This window comes from Mercurialis annua, linkage group LG1-X (assembly GCF_937616625.2).
Source record: "Mercurialis annua linkage group LG1-X, ddMerAnnu1.2, whole genome shotgun sequence".
Lineage (NCBI taxonomy): Eukaryota > Viridiplantae > Streptophyta > Magnoliopsida > Malpighiales > Euphorbiaceae > Mercurialis > Mercurialis annua.
In genome coordinates this window covers 69,319,581-69,338,839 of record NC_065570.1, presented here as the reverse complement: position 1 = coordinate 69,338,839, position 19,259 = coordinate 69,319,581, and the positions used below count along the sequence as shown (strand labels likewise).

The following is a 19,259-nucleotide window of genomic DNA, read 5'->3' as shown; positions in this document are numbered from 1 at the left end:
ATCTCAACGTTCGCTTTTATAACAATCTCATTTTTTAAGATGGTGTATAGCATATTCCAATTTTCGAGCTTTTATATTATTCTATGATTGATTTTTACCAAACATAAAGCTATAAAATGTGTAAAAGAAAATGGGCACCATTATGTATAAAACAACGTCAAAAAATGGAAAAGTGCTACACGATCTCATAAATTGAAAAAAATAGGGTGTACAATACAACATTTTAAAAAATAGCATTAAATTACTATAAAAATGGAACATTGAAATTTAATATGAAATAATCCAAATTTTTTTATCTCAAATATATCCTCAAAATTATAAAAATAACTCAATTAGATCATATGAAACAGTGTTAACTCGATGCGAAAACCATTCATGATAGCAACAACTTAAAGATGGAAATTACAGAACATAATGAAGGAAACCAAATCAAATCCACCTTGTATTTTCCTTGGTTCCATCAAGAAATTCTGAATATAAAGCATAAAATCAAGAACAAAACCTGCAATTTTCAATAAAAAAATAAACATATAACCATTAAAAGCTACCTTTCATTGAATCACTTATTAATTAAACAAAAAATCACCTTACAATTTTGTTCTACAAGTAAAATCTCATATACGAGTTTTATGAATAAAAAAATATTACTATATGTCAAAATAGTTTTAACCGCCCGTAGATCTGTCGGACTTTCGACGGGATATCGAACAAATTATGAGCTTACATGTATTATTAACAGATTCCATTTCCTGATATGTGATAAGAAAATGAAGAATCCAACCAGCCTGCAACCTTAGCTCTGTCAACAAAATGTATAAATTGTCTGTGAGCATCAGGCACATCCAAAGACAAATCCTCAAGAGATTCTGCAACTCTTTCAAAACCTTTCATCATCTGATATGAGGTTATAAGTCCCGAACTGAAACTCTGATCAAGTAATGACCACATTCTTTCACTCTTCTTCTCAATGATTATCACCATTGCTTTCTTAACTACCTCGTGATGAAAAAACGACATGCCTAATTCTTTTATGCAGCGACACGCTTCTCTTATATCCCCTCCGGATTCGTACTCTTCTAGTAACCTCCCAATTTTATCCTTGACGTCCTCGACGGCCCATCCAGGTTTGCTTCTTCCTGAACCACCCCAACATCTCAGGATTCGCTCACCGGAAAGTCGAGCCTTTAGTAACGACTTAGCCATTTGAAGGACTTTGCTTCCTATTGACTCTACCCCCAAAAACTGGCTTTCGATTTCCCCTAGTTGTTGCGGAGCTAATACTTCATCCACCACTGCTCTGGATAAAAACATAGCGAGATCCTCAACAACAACCGGATTATCTAAAGCTGTGTCATCTGCGGATTCTATCAACATAATGAATCCTTTTACAACATCATCTACTGGGAAACATAAAGATGACAGCAAAACAGAAGCCATTTCCTTTTCCCTATTTTTTCGATCCATTGCAAGTGTTATTAATCTTTTGACAAAGATAGCATTCAATTCAGCAGAGCTATTACTGTTTTCGGATTCAAGACAGCTACTAACCTCTGAAATATCACCAGACAAGAAATATTCTTGTATAATGGATTGAGCTTTTGTCTTGAAAATTTTAGTAGCATTATCTTCTAAAGGTGGTTTAGCTGGTCCTATTGAGACAGGCCTCAATGATGAAGCACACAACCAACCCTCCGATGCAGCTTTCGAAATTAAAGACTGCAGTATCTCTCGAGCATTTGGGATGTCAAGTGTCAAATCATCCACAGCATCGATAATCCGGGTAAATCCTTTCGTTATTTGGCTCGTATTGATTAATCCTTGTTCAGCAGCATCTTTTAGCAGATCTAGAAGCCGACCTTCAGCTTGTGTCCTTTCCATGGCCATTATAAGAGCTCTTTTAATCACTTCATGATGGAAAAACGGAACTTTTAAATCCTTGATGCATCTGCAAGCCTCTTTTTTGTCGCCACTCCCTACATATTCTACTAGCAAGTTGTTAATCTTAGTCTTCACATCCTCAACTGTTTTATTCTTGCTTCCACCCCATCGTCGCTCGATAACTTCTGCATGAAGAGGGGCTGCTAGATAGCCTTTCTCAGCTCTTTTAAGAACGTCAAGACCCTTAGAATCTTCTGGTAAAGAAGCCATCTCATTCTTTAAAAATGCAGGTGGAAGTATGTCATCAACCACAGCCCGAGCTATGAACAACGCAAGAATATCGACAGCATCAGGTATATCTACAATTAAATCATCTGCAGACTCCACTAATTTGGTAAACCCTTCATAAACTTGTGATGGATCAAAAATGTTTGAATAAAGAGCAGATAAAAGAACAGCAGCCATTTCCTTCTCTTTGTCATGCCTATCCATAGCCATAGAGACGAGTTTTTTCACAAAATAGTAGTTATAACTAGGCTTTCCAAGTTCTTTCAATTCATTGAAAGTTGAAACAACATCATCGGTTGCAAAATATTCCTCCACTATTATCATAACCTTTTTCCTGTACTCGTCAAAATCTATGGTCAAGTTTCTCACGGTTTTGTCATCACATTCCTGCAACCAATAGAAATGATTTTAATGTAGTATAGGAATATGTACCCTCCCAACAATTTTGTGTATTGTGAATGGAACTCAAGGTGACATATGCTAATAAAAGTACCTCACTGTCATAATTTGGGTCATTTGGATCAACAAAATTGTTATTATCGGTATCAAGCAGTCCTCCCCATGTCCCTTTACCACCTGAGCCACCTGCAATCAAAAACAAAATCACCATAACTTCTAGCTAACTGATAAGAGCAAATGCGTGCATATTCTTCTCTTGACCAACATTATTATTGACTCTCATTACAAACTAAACGCATGAAATAAGTATAAAACACTAATTAAATTTGTCCACGAGTCTTACTTTGATATTCTCCTTAGTCTTAAACAGATATAAAAAAGTTTCTATAATCACAATAACTTTCTTAACACAAGTATTTTGATCACAAAAATCTATATTTTGGGATGCTCAAATAAATTTGGTTTCTATTTTTTGGAACAAATGAGATCAATCGCATGGAACCGTAAATGCTGCAACAGGAAAATCTAAAATGAAAAACACAAAAATGATATTTTTAATAAAAATAGGTTATAAATACAAATTTTCGGAATTTCAGAAGCGTTTTCCAAAACGAAAAATGAAATGTCAAAATATAGATCTTGACAAATTTACGTGCAACATATACTGATTAAAGAAATCAATATATATTATGAGAGATAAATAGCACAAACTATAATTCAAGATTTTAAAGAGAATAATGTTGCCTTTTTTAGGACGGCCATCTTTTGGAGAATGTGAATGTCTCTCATTTTTAAGTAGGCTCCCCTTGCTTGGACTCCCTTTGCCTGTAAAAGATTTCCCAGGTGACTTTGGAGAAATAGGAGATTTTGGTGATCTTGGAGAGTTTGCAGATATTGTATTCACTGGGATCGGCATTGGATATGACCTTGGAGACTTGGGAGATTTTGGTGATCTCGAAGAGTTTGCAGATCTTGTATTCACTGCAATCCGCATTGGAGAAGACTTTGGTGATGCATTTGATACAGAATCCATCACCCTCGAATTCTGAACTCTACAAACTAATTCTCACTTGTTCAAACACCCAAATTTGCCAAGCATTGGTTCTTCGTAGACACGTTATTCATCACTCACCAATTAAATCAAAAATCACTCATCACATTTCATTAATGCAATGGAATTTTGAATCTGGTTAGGGTGATCATTGAACAATTTGTAACAGTAAAAGTAGTAAATCCTCAACAATACTGATACACTTGCTCTAGTACCTATACAACAACGAAAAAAAGATGATTATTAGAACTTCATGCATCACATAGTTTAAAGTTTAGATCCTATCAAGTATCAATTATGAGGTTCTAACTATAACCAATCAACCCCATAATTCCATCCCCCATCCATATCTATCTAGCACGAAAATGCAAAAGCCGAACGAGCGAAATGTAGAAACGAAAAATGGCGAAACAAGGGTTCCACAACCCATAGGCCATAGTTATGTAATTCACCTTATGCAAACAAATAGTTATGTAATTCACCTTATGCAAACAAGGGTTCGATGATGAACACGTTCTAGGCAAGAAATTCTAAAGTAAGACAATACAATAACAATAGCATATATAACAATCACCCACAATGTGAAACACTCGTAGATAAAGATTAAAGTATAAATAACTATACATTTTAATTGGAATCAAGCCAATTAATTAGAACAACCTGCACCGATTTCTGGGGTATTATATAATCAAAACTTATTAAATAACCAAAATTAAGAATTCTTACATTATCAGAATGAGACCGGGAAGTTCGCCAAAGCCGAAAAGCACAGTGACGATCAAAATACGACACAATAATTTTGAGTGGATTGTGACTTGCAAATGAGTACAAACAAGAACCCAAAAAACAGAGAAAAATTAAAGATTATAGCGAAATGAAAGGAAAAGAAAGCAAAAAGGCGAGTTAATTAGAGTTAAAAAAAGAAAAAAATGTATTGCATTGAACACGGATCTTGAGAGAAGAATTTGCTCACGGCCTTCTGTTTTGCCTTGTGAAATGGAAACAAATAATTGCCCGCGAAACTCGTTTTTCTTCTAACTGACTCTTCTTTTTCATTAATTTATTCAGTTACACATACATGGAAATCCCCAAAGACTTCCGCTATAAGTTTCTTTTTAAAATTTGCTAAATAAACGCTATCTTGTGGCAAACAAAATTCCTGTCTATTTCTCTTAATTGAAGTTGGTTTCCTCAAAAAAATGACGTAAATATTGTAATTTCTAATTTTTCATGTTAGCTGCAAAAACTAAATTATATCAAATCGGACGCTATGGATGTCATTTTGAATCTCCGAAAGCCCGGAGGGCGATGTGTTTTTCGAAGACTGTCTATCATTGTCGAAGCCGTTAACTTTTTTTTGACACATGTGAGGCCATCTGCGAATAAAGTTGTGCATGCTGTAAACTGCCAATTTTCTGTCAGGCTATCGAGATCGATTTTTAAACTTTTTTGAATATCTTATTGATGTAATTGTTTCCGATTTATCTGAATGACGATTTGATTTATTTCTAATAAGAAATTATTTGTAAAGTCCAATTTCAAAAAAAAAGATCAATAAATTATGTGGTTAAATACAAAAATTCAACATTAATATGATTTCTCTAGTCTCAATATAATTGTCTACTTGATAATTTTCATACAACTTAAAAAACATAATTAACATTCTAAATCTTTATAAATTGTACAAATTTATTTTTATTTTTCTTAATTTACATCATCGAAATATGACAATAAAGATATTGTAAAAAATAATTTATTTAGATGGATAAATATTTTGAAAAGAAAAAGTGGAACAACGGTATTCAAACGTACAAACTATGATAAAATAGAAAACTAAAACATTATAATTATAGATTAAAATAATTTATTTTTTATTTGAGAGTTATTTTTATAAAAGATAGCCTTGTTTTAAAACTAGTACACTCTTCTTTCTCATTTTTTTATCTAGCGGGTTAAAATGTATCGACCAATATAGATTAATAAACTAGTATAATTAGAAAAAAGAACAACAAAAATATACGTCGGTATACGGTGTCGTATGAAGTTTAAGACCAAATGAAAGTTAAGGTACCAGATTAATAAAAAACATAAAGTTAAGGGACCCTAAAAATGAAGATTAATAAAAGACGTCGGTATACGGTGTCGTTCGAAGTATCAGTTAAGTAGCAATTTCCGGTGCGCAAGACTAGACGCTAGAGTGAGCAGAGTCGCTGTCTTCTTCTTCACCAAAACTCAAAACGGCAACCTCCTGAAGGCGAAATTAATCGATCATGTCAACACAAGCAGAAGACGAAACGACACTTATAGTCAGTTTAAAATCTCAACTGATTTCCCTCCAAAACAGAGTAAAGGTGTCTATAGCTAACCTAACACATTTGCTTACCTTCCAAAACCACTCTCTCTTTTACTAATTTTAATGGATGCAGGAACTGGAAGCTCAAAATTCTAAGTTATCCTCTCAACTCTCAAATTGCCGCTGCATTCAGGTTACAATTTTCTTATTATTTAGTTTCTGACTTCAATAATTTTAGTCATAATTTTGAAGCTTGTAGTTGCAGGCAGAGCAGAAGCTTGATGCATCTACCAAAAAGAAAAACAAACAGAAAAATCCAGGTTACCTTTTATTCTGTTTAATTTAGTGTTAATAACAAAAATAAGTAAAATGAGCTGAGAATAACATATAATATTTTATGCAATTTTATTCTGTGAATTACGCTTTTGCAAATGTGGTTGTGCTTTGGGTGTAGGTGATGGTACAATTACCATGTATAATCACCAGTTCAAGAGATATGTTGCGCTCAAACTCATGTATTTTGGTCAAAGGTACTTTGGCTATTTATTTTTAGTCTTAAGTACTTCTCTTTTTTCCAGTGTTAGAAATTACTTTGGCTTGTTATGGTTGTAGAGTATTGTCTATTTTGTGCCTTTAATCTGCATTATTGCTTAGAAAGTCTGTTAATTTAATGTTTTATTGGTATCATTATGTTTAACAAATTTAATTAACAATGAAAGAATCAGAGCTTTTTGTAACATTATGTGTTGTATTACAGGTTTTATGGCTTTTCTTCGGAAGGACAAATGGATCCAACTGTTGAGGTGTCATATTTTATTATCTTTTCATTTTTCAATTATTAGACCTTGTAAAAAGAAAAATTCATTAGTTCGAGTGTATGTAAAGAAAAAGTAGAAACATATGGTGGATAACCGTGGTTGCATAATCCTCTTTTATGTTTATTCATTCATTTCTTCTCTTTTTTTCATCCTCCTTTTTGTTTTAGTTCCTTTTAAGTTTTAAGGGTGCCTCAATTCCAGAGTTTACTTCATTAGCAGTTGAATTGGTAAATGATGAGGTTGTCAAGCGTTGTCAAGCAACTTTTACTGAATGCTATATTGTACGGTTTGAGCTTTTTTGCAGTCTGAGATTTTTAAAGCTCTTGAAAGGACCAGACTTTTAGTTGGGGACAAGAAGGAGATACAGTATTCACGATGTGGTAGAACAGACAAAGGAGTTTCTGCTGTTGGGCAAGTAAGGATGATTCCGAGTTAGGTTTGTTCCGTAATTCTTTTTTTTTTCTTTTTTCCTTTTGAAATTAGAATAATAACAGTCTGAAAGAAATAAGGTGTTCATACACATTATATGAGGTGCTCCATGCCATTGTCCAGGATGTTAGACTATATAAAAATCTCCATATGGATATGCTTTGCTATTTTCTTGGCTTAACTGAGCTACTGGACCAGGATTGTTCAGGGAAAGATACAAACAGCTCTCACCTATTTCTTTTAATCATGGTTCTGTGCTATTAACATTTATTGATATGATATCCTTCTTTTGTACAAATACGTTTTTTTCCCATCAACTTGAACTTGGCATATCTAGATGGTGATTATGATTTATAACATATGATAAATGGAAAAAAAGTTTCAAAGTTAACAACATGGAAAATGCTTAATGCAGGTCATTGCTTTGTTTTTACGATCCAAAGTCAAAGGCGTTGGCGCCATCAACAAAGTTCTAGGGGAAACCGCTTATGAAGAACATAATGGTCAGCATCATTATCCTTCGTTAGGAACTTCTATAGATATTTTCTAGGCTTTTGTCATCTGTAATGTGTCTCATGTTACTGTGCGTTTCTCTTTCCTTTTCATTTACTGATACTTAGTCTTTCTTGAATTAGAAATCTTTATGCACTTAAAATAGGTTGTAAAAGGAAGAAAATATGAGACTGCAGATGAATGCAAACACTTTTTGAATTTGATTAGTGATAATTGCTACATGTTTGGTTTTGAAGTTTTTATTACTCAGTTGATATACAGCAAAAGAAGAATTCATTTTTGTTTAGCAAAACCTTGTTAGGATATATTAACTAAATGTAGTTACCACTTCAAAAATGGATTTATACAAAAATGCTTTAGCATTTCCATAGGTTTTATGAGTCAAGCTTCTTGTGCTACGCTGGAGTTTAGCCCATTATAATCTCATTTGGCTTCATCGGACTTTAACAACTCAAGTTAGAATTAGCCTCACTTACGTGAGTGAATATACTTTTAACATATGCATTCTCAATGAAGCTTGAGCATTTGTGGGCAACTGGAAATAGAATGAAGCTTGACTGCTATATTAATGTTATTAAAAGAGATATTTTATATGCAGTTTTCATCTAGTCTAATTTTGTAATAAACATAATTTAACATGACACTTAAAATAGTGACCGTTCCTTGGCTAGTAGAACTTGTGAACAAACTTGAGCACATTTGGAAAAACTAAAGGTTTAAAGCTCAAGCTGGAATGAAGCTCAAATTATATTTTGAAGAAGCTTGTGCTTACTTCAACTTTATTACTGTCCTAGGCTCCAAGTTTTTAGTCTTTTGGGGGCTAAACAAACATGAATTTGTATCTTGAGGAGATGGGGACCTAAAGGTCAAATTGACTGTAGAGCCATGTTTGAAACTGTTAGTGTTGATCAAGTTTTATGAGTGTTTTTTTCAATTGAAGCATCATTTAATTAAATCAATTCCCTTAAGTTTCACAATTACTGTCCTTTTTTATAATACTTTACTTTTTTTTCAGATGAAGAAATTGATTATGTAAGAGTATTAAATCGAGTCCTTCCAAATGATATTCGGATTATTGGTTGGTGTCCTGTTCCTCATGATTTTAGTGCAAGGTTTGCCGTGTCACTTATTAGACTTTTACTTGCCAGTTTTTTAATTCTTTAACTTTGCTTCTTGTTTTTTTACCATAATTGGATGTTTTGATTATTATGCAGGTTTAGCTGTCTAAGTAGGGAATATAAGTATTTCTTTTGGAGTGACAATTTGAATCTCTTGGTACAAATCTCTTCTCTTGACATTTAAGAAACCTGTTTCTGCACTGCTCCCTGTGTAGCAACATAATCCATAACTTATTTCTCATACGTGTTTCAGGCTATGGAGAGTGCTGGTAAGAAGTTTATTGGAGAGCATGACTTCAGAAACTTTTGTAAGATGGATGCAATAAATGTGCACAATTATAGGCGAAAAGTTACCTCATTTGAAATTTCCCCTTGCTGTATAAGGTAACAGAATGAGTTTATGCGCTAAATGATTTTCTTTCCCTTTTTCATTGGGTGTAAGTGAACCTTGTATGACTGATATTAGGCCTGATCACACCTCTCATAAATATGAGGCTTTATAGCCGTGTTTACAAAAGAATATGTTGCTTTTTCCCCAAAATATTAATCACATTTAATTAAGATCGATCGTCAAACTATGAACCGGTTTCTTGGTTGTAATATATCTGTTAGCGCAGCAGAAAATAAATAAGAGAAGAGAAAAGAATCACACAAGATTTTTTACGTGGTTCGATCAATGCGATCTACTCCACGGCAGAGAGAGAATTTATTCTATATGTTTGTTGTGAGTTTACAATAGGGTCATCACCTCTATTTATAGTGAACCCTTAAGACACAATTTAAGTCCTAATCCAATAAGGAACTAGACTATAAATCCTAAAAGGAAAACAATGCTAAACAAAGGATTCAGTATCCTAATCTAAATAGGAACAATATATCCTAATCCAAATAGGAACAATATGAGCCATAACTCAACAATATCTTCAAGTTAGCTATTGGCATATAGAAGCTAGGAGTTGGAAGAAGATGTTCAAACATTAAGCAAAACATAAAAACAAAAAAGGGAAGCATACTCATCTATGAACATAAACAACCTGAATGTGTCTCAGAGTCAGGATTAACTAACTGGTGCTATATGGTGGTGGCAGTAGTTATGATTTTATTGGATGGATAAAGAGATATTCAAGTCTGCAATGAGTAGAACTTAATAAAAGACCAACTTCATTGAGTTCCCATGCATTATGAGAACATTTTTTTTCCTTTTTGTTTTTAATTTATAACTGGAGTTAGTGATAATTGTGAAATTATCAACGAAGTGATAATTGTGAAATTATCAACGACTTCGAGTGACCGGATTTAAGCTTCATTCTTGAGTTCAAGTGACGTAGGTCCGCCTGAGATTAAGAACAAACAAGTCAGAAGAACGCCGGAGAGGGTCTCCGGACGTTCACTCCGACGAGCAAGTCAGTATTTGTCTTTAAAAGAGTATATTAAAAGTATTATGTGAAAGAGGTGGAAAGCTTACCCCCCTATTGATGTGTTGTCTTGGCTTATATAGACACATGTTTTGTTGGTTTCTTTGTAAACTAGCAATGTGGGATAGAAATAGCATTTCTATGTATGTTTATATGGAGACTCATCTTGGTATTTATGCTTATCAATGCTAGGTAATCAGTGTTGCCCTTTAGTAAAATTGGTCTCTTAGGTGATTTGCGGTAATACCATCTATATTGTTATCACAAGTCCCCCCTCGAGTATGTCGGATATTTATGTCCGAAGTATATGGCTCAACTAGGAGATAAGCAACAACTTAGGTAAATAACTGTAAGTTCTATGGCTTAACTAGGCTATATGGAATAGCTCAGCTCGGCCATTAGCGATGACTTATGGAAATGTTCCTAAGCAAGTGCTCAGGTCGGCCATAGGCGAGAGTTTATGGAAGTTTACCTGAGCAAATGCTCAGGTCGGCCATAAGCGATGGCTTATGGGAGTTTTCCTGAGCAAGCGCTCAGGTCGGCCATAAGAAAGAGCTTATGGAAGTTTTCCTGAGCAAGCGCTCTGGTCGGCCATAAGCGATGGCTTATGGAAGTTTTCCTGAGCAAGCGCTCAGGTCGGCCATAAGAGATGGTTTATGGGAATTTTTCCTGAGCAAGTGCTCAGGTCGGCCATAAGCGATGGCTTATGGAGGTTTTCCTGAGCAAGCGCTCTGGTCGGCCATAAGCGATGGCTTATGGAGGTTTTGGAGGTTTTCCTGAGCAAGCGCTCAGGTCGGCCATAAGCGATGGCTTATGGAGGTTTTCCTGAGCAAGCGCTCTGGCCGGCCATAAGCGATGGCTTATGGAGGTTTTGGAGGTTTTCCTGAGCAAGCGCTCAGGTCGGCCATAAGCGATGGCTTTGGGAGGTTTTCCTGAGCAAGCGCTCAGGTCGGCCATAAGCGATGGCTTATGGGAATTTTTCCTGAGCAAGCGCTCAGGTCGGCCATAAGCGATGACTTATGGAGGTTTTCCTGAGCAAGCGCTCAGGTCGGCCATATGCGATGGCTTATGGAGGTTTTCCTGAGCAAGCGCTCAGGTCGGCCATAAGCGATGGCTTATGGAGCTTTTCCTGAGCAAGCGCTCAGGTCGGCCATAAGCGATGGCTTATGGAGGTTAATTTGGTGAGCAATTGCTCAACTCGGCCATAAGTAAGAGCTTATGGAAATTTTGGTGAGCAATGGCTCAACTCGGCCATAAGCTATGGCTTATGGAAATTTTGGTGAGCAATGGCTCATCTCGGCCATAAGATATGGCTTATGGAAATTTTGGTGAGCAATGGCTCATCTCTGCCATAAGCTATGGCTTATGGAAATTTTGGTGAGCAATTGCTCAACTCGGCCATAAGCTATGGCTTATGGAAATTTTGGTGAGCAATTGCTCAACTCGGCCATAAGCTATGGCTTATGGAAATTTTTGATGAGCAATGGCTCAACTCGGCCATAAGCTATGGCTTATGGAAATTTTGGTGAGCAATGGCTCATCTCGGCCATAAGCTATGGCTTATGGAAATTTTGGTGAGCAATGGCTCATCTCGGCCATAAGCTATGGCTTATGGAAATTTTGGTGAGCAATTGCTCAACTCGGCCATAAGCTATGGCTTATGGAAATTTTGGTGAGCAATGGCTCAACTCGGCCATAAGCTATGGCTTATGGAAATTTTGTTGTGCAATGGCTCAACTCGGCCATAAGCTATGGCTTATGGAAATTTTGTTGAGCAATGGCTCAACTCGGCCATAAGCTATGGCTTATGGAAATTTTGTTGAGCAATGGCTCAACTCGGCCATAAGCTATGGCTTATGGAAATTTTCGTGAGCATTTGCTCATCTCGGCCATAAGCTATGGCTTATGGAAATTTTGGTGAGCAATGGCTCAACTCGGCCATAAGCTATGGCTTATGGAAATTTTGGTGAGCAATGGCTCAACTCGGCCATAAGCTATGGCTTATGGAAATTTTCATGAGCAATGGCTCATCTCGGCCATAAGCTATGGCTTATGGAAATTTTGGTGAGCAATTGCTCAACTCGGCCATAAGCTATGGCTTATGAAATTTTTGATGAGCAATGGCTCAACTCGGCCATAAGTAAGAGCTTATGGAAATTTTGGTGAGCAATGGCTCAACTTGGCCATAAACTATGGCTTATGGAAATTTTGGTGAGCAATGGCTCATCTCGGCCATAAGCTATGGCTTATGGAAATTTTGGTGAGCAATTGCTCATCTCTGCCATAAGCTATGGCTTATGGAAATTTTGGTGAGCAATTGCTCAACTCGGCCATAAGCTATGGCTTATGGAAATTTTGATGAGCAATGGCTCAACTCGGCCATAAGCTATGGCTTATGGAAATTTTTGATGAGCAATGGCTCAACTCGGCCATAAGCTATGGCTTATGGAAATTTTGGTGAGCAATGGCTCATCTCGGCCATAAGCTATGGCTTATGGAAATTTTGGTGAGCAATTGCTCAACTCGGCCATAAGCTATGGCTTATGGAAATTTTTGATGAGCAATGGCTCAACTCGGCCATAAGCTATGGCTTATGGAAATTTTTGGTGAGCAATTGCTCATCTCGGCCATAAGCTATGGCTTATGGAAATTTTGGTGAGCAATTGCTCAACTCGGCCATAAGTTATGGCTTATGGAAATTTTGATGAGCAATGGCTCAACTCGGCCATAAGCTATGGCTTATGAAAATTTTCGTGAGCAATGGCTCATCTCGGCCATAAGCTATGGCTTGTGGAAATTTTGGTGAGTAATGGCTCAACTCGGCCATAAGCTATGGCTTATGGAAATTTTGGTGAGCAATTGCTCAGTTCTGCTCGGTTTATGCTCTGCTCGTTTTTTTTTTTTAAAGTAATAGCTTATGCTCGGTTTTTTCATTTGAAAAATATTTACACTGGGAAAGCAGAAAAGGTCATGGTTTATCTCGGCCAATTATGAGAGACAATAGCCAGACTCAGCAAAGCTTGAAAGGCTATGGCCTATTTCTGATTTTTTTGGAAGGGATTTGTCAAACTACTTCTTCTATCTTCGTCGAACAATTGCCTTCGAGGATGACATAATGAATAGAGATGGTGTTTCCCACAGACGGCGCCAAGTGATAATTGTGAAATTATCAACGACTTCGAGTGACCGGATTTAAGCTTCATTCTTGAGTTCAAGTGACGTAGGTCCGCCTGAGATTAAGAACAAACAAGTCAGAAGAACGCCGGAGAGGGTCTCCGGACGTTCACTCCGACGAGCAAGTCAGTATTTGTCTTTAAAAGAGTATATTAAAAGTATTATGTGAAAGAGGTGGAAAGCTTACCCCCCTATTGATGTGTTGTCTTGGCTTATATAGACACATGTTTTGTTGGTTTCTTTGTAAACTAGCAATGTGGGATAGAAATAGCATTTCTATGTATGTTTATATGGAGACTCATCTTGATATTTATGCTTATCAATGCTAGGTAATCAGTGTTGCCCTTTAGTAAAATTGGTCTCTTAGGTGATTTGCGGTAATACCATCTATATTGTTATCAGTTAGCTTGTTTACATAAATGCAACTTCAATTATTATTCTATATACAGGTCAGAAGGCAATCAACTTTATGCAATAAATATTAGAGGTAGTGCTTTCCTGTGGCACCAAGTCCGGTGTATGGTTGCTGTACTATTTATGGTCGGGCAAGGTCTCGAATCCCCTGATGTGCGTACCATATGCTCTTCTGCCTGTGTTATTTATTTTGATTAATTTAACTATTTAAGGAATGAACTAGGCTCGTGTAAACATGTGCATGGGCCTAGGTATCAGCTCAGACCCGCCCAAGCCCTCCAACTTGGTTGGATTTGAAACACTTAATCTTTCTACCTAGTCCGGGTAAATCCCACATTAGGCCCGTATTTTTACGAGCAGTTTTGGACTTTAATTCTTTAGCTAATACTCCATGTAGACCCGAAAAAGTCTGATCCGGACCCATATAAATTAAATATATGGTCCGGGTTTATAATAAAAAGTAGGTCTGAACCGGGCCCAGGCCAGTTTTGGGATTGCATATAAAAGAGTTAGGCCAGGATGGGACCAATCTAAATCCACACAAGCCTAGCCCATGATTGGGTCTCGGTAAGTATGACATGTAGCCGGGAGTTCCCTTATTTTGGTTAAGATATCCTTTTATAACTGAAAAATGACATCTGAGATACCACGAGTATAAAATGACTAGCTACTGATAAACAATACCATGAAATTCATGAATGCATGAATTCTACAAGCTTGAAATCCTATATACATTTGTTAAAGCGTTAACAATCTTCACGATCTTCTTTAAATTTCTTTTCCCAATATCCTCCTTGTAGTCATGTAATTCTCCCAAGTCCAACCGTGAGCAGAGTATCGACATGATAGCTCTTTCATCACAATTTTCAGGTGGGGACATATGGTGGGAACATTCCCTGCTTGTTGGTATACAAAACAAATCATGGTGATCCTCTAAGTGAGCCAGAACCTCCCAACTAACTAATAATCCTGATGGTAGCATCTGCTTGCCACTTTTGTTCATGTATATAATAAAGTTCCTGAGGTTTGAAATCTTTCACTTCAGTAGAGGTAGAAAATGTCAATAGGGGTTTGCTTATTACTCCACAAGATGCATCGTTAAGATGGTTTCAGAGTGATTAACATCTTACATTATTCCACTTCATAAATTATTGATTCCGTGATATGACACAAACTTGCGTTCAATGCACAGGTGATAGATGTGTTACTGGATACTGACAGGACACCAAGGAAACCCCAGTATTGCATGGCTCCAGAAGTTCCTTTGGTACTTCATTCTTGTGAATTTCAAGGCCTTAAGTTTACTTGTTCAACAGGTACTATAAACATGAGAAGTAAATAAATTATCGTATATGTATTGACATTTGTCAAATACTTTGAATGTTAATTCTTGTTCTTAATTTTTTTTTTCAGCCGCAAATGTTCGTCTAGTGCTTTGATTGCGAATTCTTATTTTTTTAGTTGTAGAACATAACACGTTACTTCACCATGTGAAGTTACCGAATCTCCTTTTCCTGCAGATAAAAGTTAGACTATCGTATGCCATTTCATCAGATAAATTTATCTCTAGGTTTGAAATTTTACTGTTGTACCAGTACACTGTAATTGTACATGTTATAGCATGGATTATTGTTTTGTGATGATTGACTATTGACTTTAAATAAATTAAGCTGTTTGGTGCAATAGTTAAAAAATTTAGGCTTTACATCAGCAAATGTAGAAGTTTGAGTCTCAATAGCATCCAATTTATGCATAAACCTTGAATCATAATAGTCATGAAATTCTCTATCCTGGCATGTCACTTCAGTTCGGTGGGACAAGAACTGGGATTAGGTGGGAGGAGACGTGGTAAACTCTACATTTTAAAGTTCCCTGGAACTCTATCGATTTCAATACTGGACTTTTTTTGTCCAATGATAGCTATTTGAAGTTCAAACAAGTCACATAGAGTTAAAGAGCTCACATATTTAATCCCTTACAAGTAGTCGAATGAATTGTCAATTTCAAATTGCAACAGTCGAAATAATTCTTAAATTCTGGCTGTACAATTTTGTCAGATGCGGGGCAAGCTTTGCGTACTCACTTGGAGAATGAGTGTCGACTATACCAACTCCAGGCTGCTATTTTTCACGAGGCCCTATTTTGTTGTGTGCCTTTCTCAAATGGTGCGTAATTCTGTGACTCGTGTCTTTTGAGACTCATAGAAATTAGGAAGTAGTTTCATTTGATTAATGTTGATTATGATTCTGACTTTCCAGATAGGAGCTTGTCAAACAATGGAATGGTCAGAAAGAAAGCCTCCCATGTTCCTATCATGTTGAAGCCAACTGAGCGTAAGTCCTAATCCTAAATATAAATTGATGCTCTTAAAAAATGCTTCGCGTGTTTCACCGCTCAGAAATTATTTTGAATTCTTGATATTGAAGTTTTTGATGGTACAATTTCAGTCTTTCTTAATTCTGATATCTTTTGGGTTATAAATTATAATAGCAATTCTGCCATTTCAACCGATCTATGCAATATTTTTTTCAAAACAAGCAGAAGCTGTTTAAGAATTATTTTCTTCTAAAATGTGTTTCTAAAAAGAAAATGTTTTTCCCTCAGATGGTTTCCAATTAGGTTGATTAACTTGTAAGAAAGAGGGATGTTTTTATTTCTGTTGTATCGAACCATCATAATCTGATATCGGGATTTCTGTTTCTTAATGCTTTGAACTTGTACCAGCATCTTATGAAGAGCGCCGCCTTAAACTAATAAATGTGAAGCTAAGAGCTTGCTGACTTATCAACTGGAGTTCGGCTGATCGAGAATCTAGCTACATACATTTGTAATTGTAAGTACAGGTTTTATTATAGATAAGTATTTTGTACTACTTATTTACAGGTAAAATTTGAGTAATAATGTATTCATGTCGATATGTCCTCGGTCTTTTAGATTAATTCTTACTTAAATGTTTCGGATCCTGATATGCAGCAGCGTTAAAACTTAGTGGGGAGAGTTCTGCCGCCTAGCTGGTACTGCCCAGCTCGAATTCAGATTAGTCGGCGTCAATGTGGTGATTGAAATACCAGATAGTTAAACCAAAAATGAATATTTACTGTGTTTTTTTTTCTTATTCCAGTGTTAAACGATCAAATGGGTGTATGCTAAAAATGCAACCCTATTTGCTCATTTACGATTTTTTTGTTGTTGATAAAAATCATCTGCTAGTTTTAGGATAAAGCCTTGGTGTGTGTTGGGGTTGAGCTTCTTTGTAAAGCTTTATCCATCAAATATTAGGCCATAGAGGTTTTATCATTACTTGCACTGTAATGTGTACCAGTGTTTAAACTTTAAAGAGCTGAACCAGAGCGGCTGGTTCTACCGGTTTGACCACAAACCTGAGGCCCCATTGGTTTGATTCTTTACTGAAACCTAGATTTCTGGTTCAACCACTTTGAAATGACAAAATCATCTGAAAAATTGTTCGGTAAAATCCTAAATCAGCCTCAATTGTTGAGAAAATCAAATTAGAAGCTCTCTTTCTGCATAAGAGTTTTTTTCGTTAGGAAAAATCAAACCACTAGAGCATCTACTTTTAGATTTGCAATATGCACTATGAAGATATTAAAGGGAAAAAAATGAAAGAGGTAGACATATATAGGAAGAAGTACCATGGCCTCTGTATAGGAAATTTATGTTTGCAAAAATACTTAAAAAAGTGAAAAATAATTGTAAAAATATTAACTATAAATTAATCATAAACCAACCTTTAACCAACTTAAACCTTTTCTAACCCTAAAATCCGACCACTACCACCTCTGGTCAACCATCTATACACCACCACCTTCGGCAAGTAGCCTCCAACGACCAACCCCATCGGTGGTGGAAACTGTTGACCACCATCGACCACCGCTGCGGCCATCACCCCCCTCCCCTCCGGTCTTCGGCCATCGACCGCCTCCGACCACCACTACCACTGCCCCCCATCGATGTAACTGGGCAACACCGGTCATCACGTACCATCGTTGGCCGTCACCATCTAAAAGCTAAACTTTAAATCCTAAAATACAAGCCCTAAACTCTAAATTTTAAAAACTAAATCCAAAATTCTAAAAACTAAACTCGAACCTAAATATTTTTGTAAATATTTTCACTAAAGTGGTTTTGCAAATAATTTTGGTCAAAAGGAGCATAGTTTTAAAAAAAAATCTATTAAATATAGGTGTAATTATTTCCATTTTTTAAGTGTATGATCCAACTTTTTTCTTTCTTTAGCCTCACTATTGTGTAAAGCAGGTGGGTGGTATTATAATGTGTGATGAGAATTATGGACTTAGCACCGGATCCATGACCAAGAGTGGCCAAAACTCCGAAAGTTTGAATTTTGTAGGAGACATGTCATATTATATTGTATATCTATTTTTTATATACACATTACCTTATAATTGGACATTTTTCGGTAATCTAGACTTGCCTTTGACATCAAAGTGATTTTCAGGTAACACTGGTTCGGTTTTTTCTGATTCTGTTGCTTGTACGGGTAATTGCCTAAGACACTATGAGTAGTAGTATATATTTCTAGAATAAGTATATATTTTCAAATTATAAAAAATTAATTAATAAATGAATTGAAAATATAAATGGAGCACATTATAATTAAAAAATAAAGAATTAAGTGATTTTTTGTGGATTTTTTTGTTCAAAGAGGTTGACTAATTTTTTGTATTTTTAGAGAAGAAGGATTAGCTTCTTGTTTCTAGTTAAACATGTCCAATTCTTAAAACACTAATAGTAAACAAATTATGTAGGTCGTTTGGTTGAAAGTAAATCGATTGAAGAAGTATTTATTTACTTTTTGAGAAGTTGAATAATTTTTTTATTGTAATTAGTTTACTTTATAAATCTTACTTTCAGGGAAGTTAGGAGTCCAACTTCCTTTTAACTATGAAAATAATATTTCTTGCAAAATCTAAATAAATTGTCATTGGATAAAAACATTTAAAAATATTTTTAAATTTACTATTGTAACTATATAATAAGAACTTTAATATCTTTAACATTCAATGTTGTAAAAATGAATTTTTTTTTGGAAATTAAAAATTAAACCAAATAAAAAAGTTATTACTACTTTCTAAATGATTAACGTTCTGATTATTTGTTTAAAAAAAACAAACTTTACAAATAATTGATTTTTTAAAAAAGTGTATTTTATGTGAAGTATATAATTATATGACTTTGGTTGCTGGAAAAGGAAGGAAACGAAAAACAAATATTCAATCACTTTCACATTAAGATTTAAGATAATGATGAAGAATGAGTGGCCCTTTGTTGTGCACAAAGTGTAAAGCTTACTATCTCCACACTGCCACCTTCTTTCCCTTCAAAACATGTTTGCCAATAATTTTTCTTTTAATTAAAATATATTACCAAATAGACTAACATTTGCTTTAATCTCAATCCACTATTATTTTGAAAAAAGAAAAAAAA

At 35.4% G+C, this 19,259-nt stretch overlaps 2 protein-coding genes across 4 annotated transcripts; one reads left to right on the top strand and one right to left on the bottom strand.

Moving 5' to 3' along the window:
* Positions 1–549: 549 nt before the first annotated feature.
* On the bottom strand, positions 550–4,787 carry LOC126654824 (MA3 DOMAIN-CONTAINING TRANSLATION REGULATORY FACTOR 2). The gene is made up of 4 exons (XM_050348819.2): positions 4,343–4,787; positions 3,310–3,831; positions 2,660–2,751; positions 550–2,553 (listed from the first exon to the last, which is right to left on the bottom strand). Exons 2-4 carry the CDS (start codon positions 3,596–3,598, stop codon positions 733–735), a joined length of 2,202 nt encoding a protein of 733 aa, XP_050204776.1. The 5' UTR covers positions 3,599–3,831; positions 4,343–4,787; the 3' UTR covers positions 550–732.
* A 908-nt stretch (positions 4,788–5,695) lies between these two features.
* On the top strand, positions 5,696–16,970 carry LOC126654837 (uncharacterized). 3 transcript variants are annotated; one of them, XM_050348846.2, is made up of 16 exons: positions 5,696–5,967; positions 6,043–6,102; positions 6,175–6,229; positions 6,364–6,439; positions 6,667–6,712; positions 7,032–7,142; positions 7,572–7,659; positions 8,685–8,781; positions 8,884–8,944; positions 9,041–9,171; positions 13,826–13,943; positions 14,983–15,106; positions 15,848–15,955; positions 16,049–16,123; positions 16,515–16,623; positions 16,764–16,970. In XM_050348846.2, the coding sequence occupies exons 1-15, from the start codon at positions 5,887–5,889 to the stop codon at positions 16,568–16,570; spliced, it is 1,287 nt and encodes a 428-aa protein (XP_050204803.1). In that variant the 5' UTR covers positions 5,696–5,886; the 3' UTR covers positions 16,571–16,623; positions 16,764–16,970. The 3 variants fall into 3 exon arrangements, with proteins under 3 accessions (XP_050204803.1, XP_050204796.1, XP_050204789.1); XM_050348839.2 differs by having other exon boundaries at positions 6,169–6,229; positions 16,767–16,970; XM_050348832.2 differs by having other exon boundaries at positions 6,169–6,229.
* Positions 16,971–19,259: the final 2,289 nt, after the last annotated feature.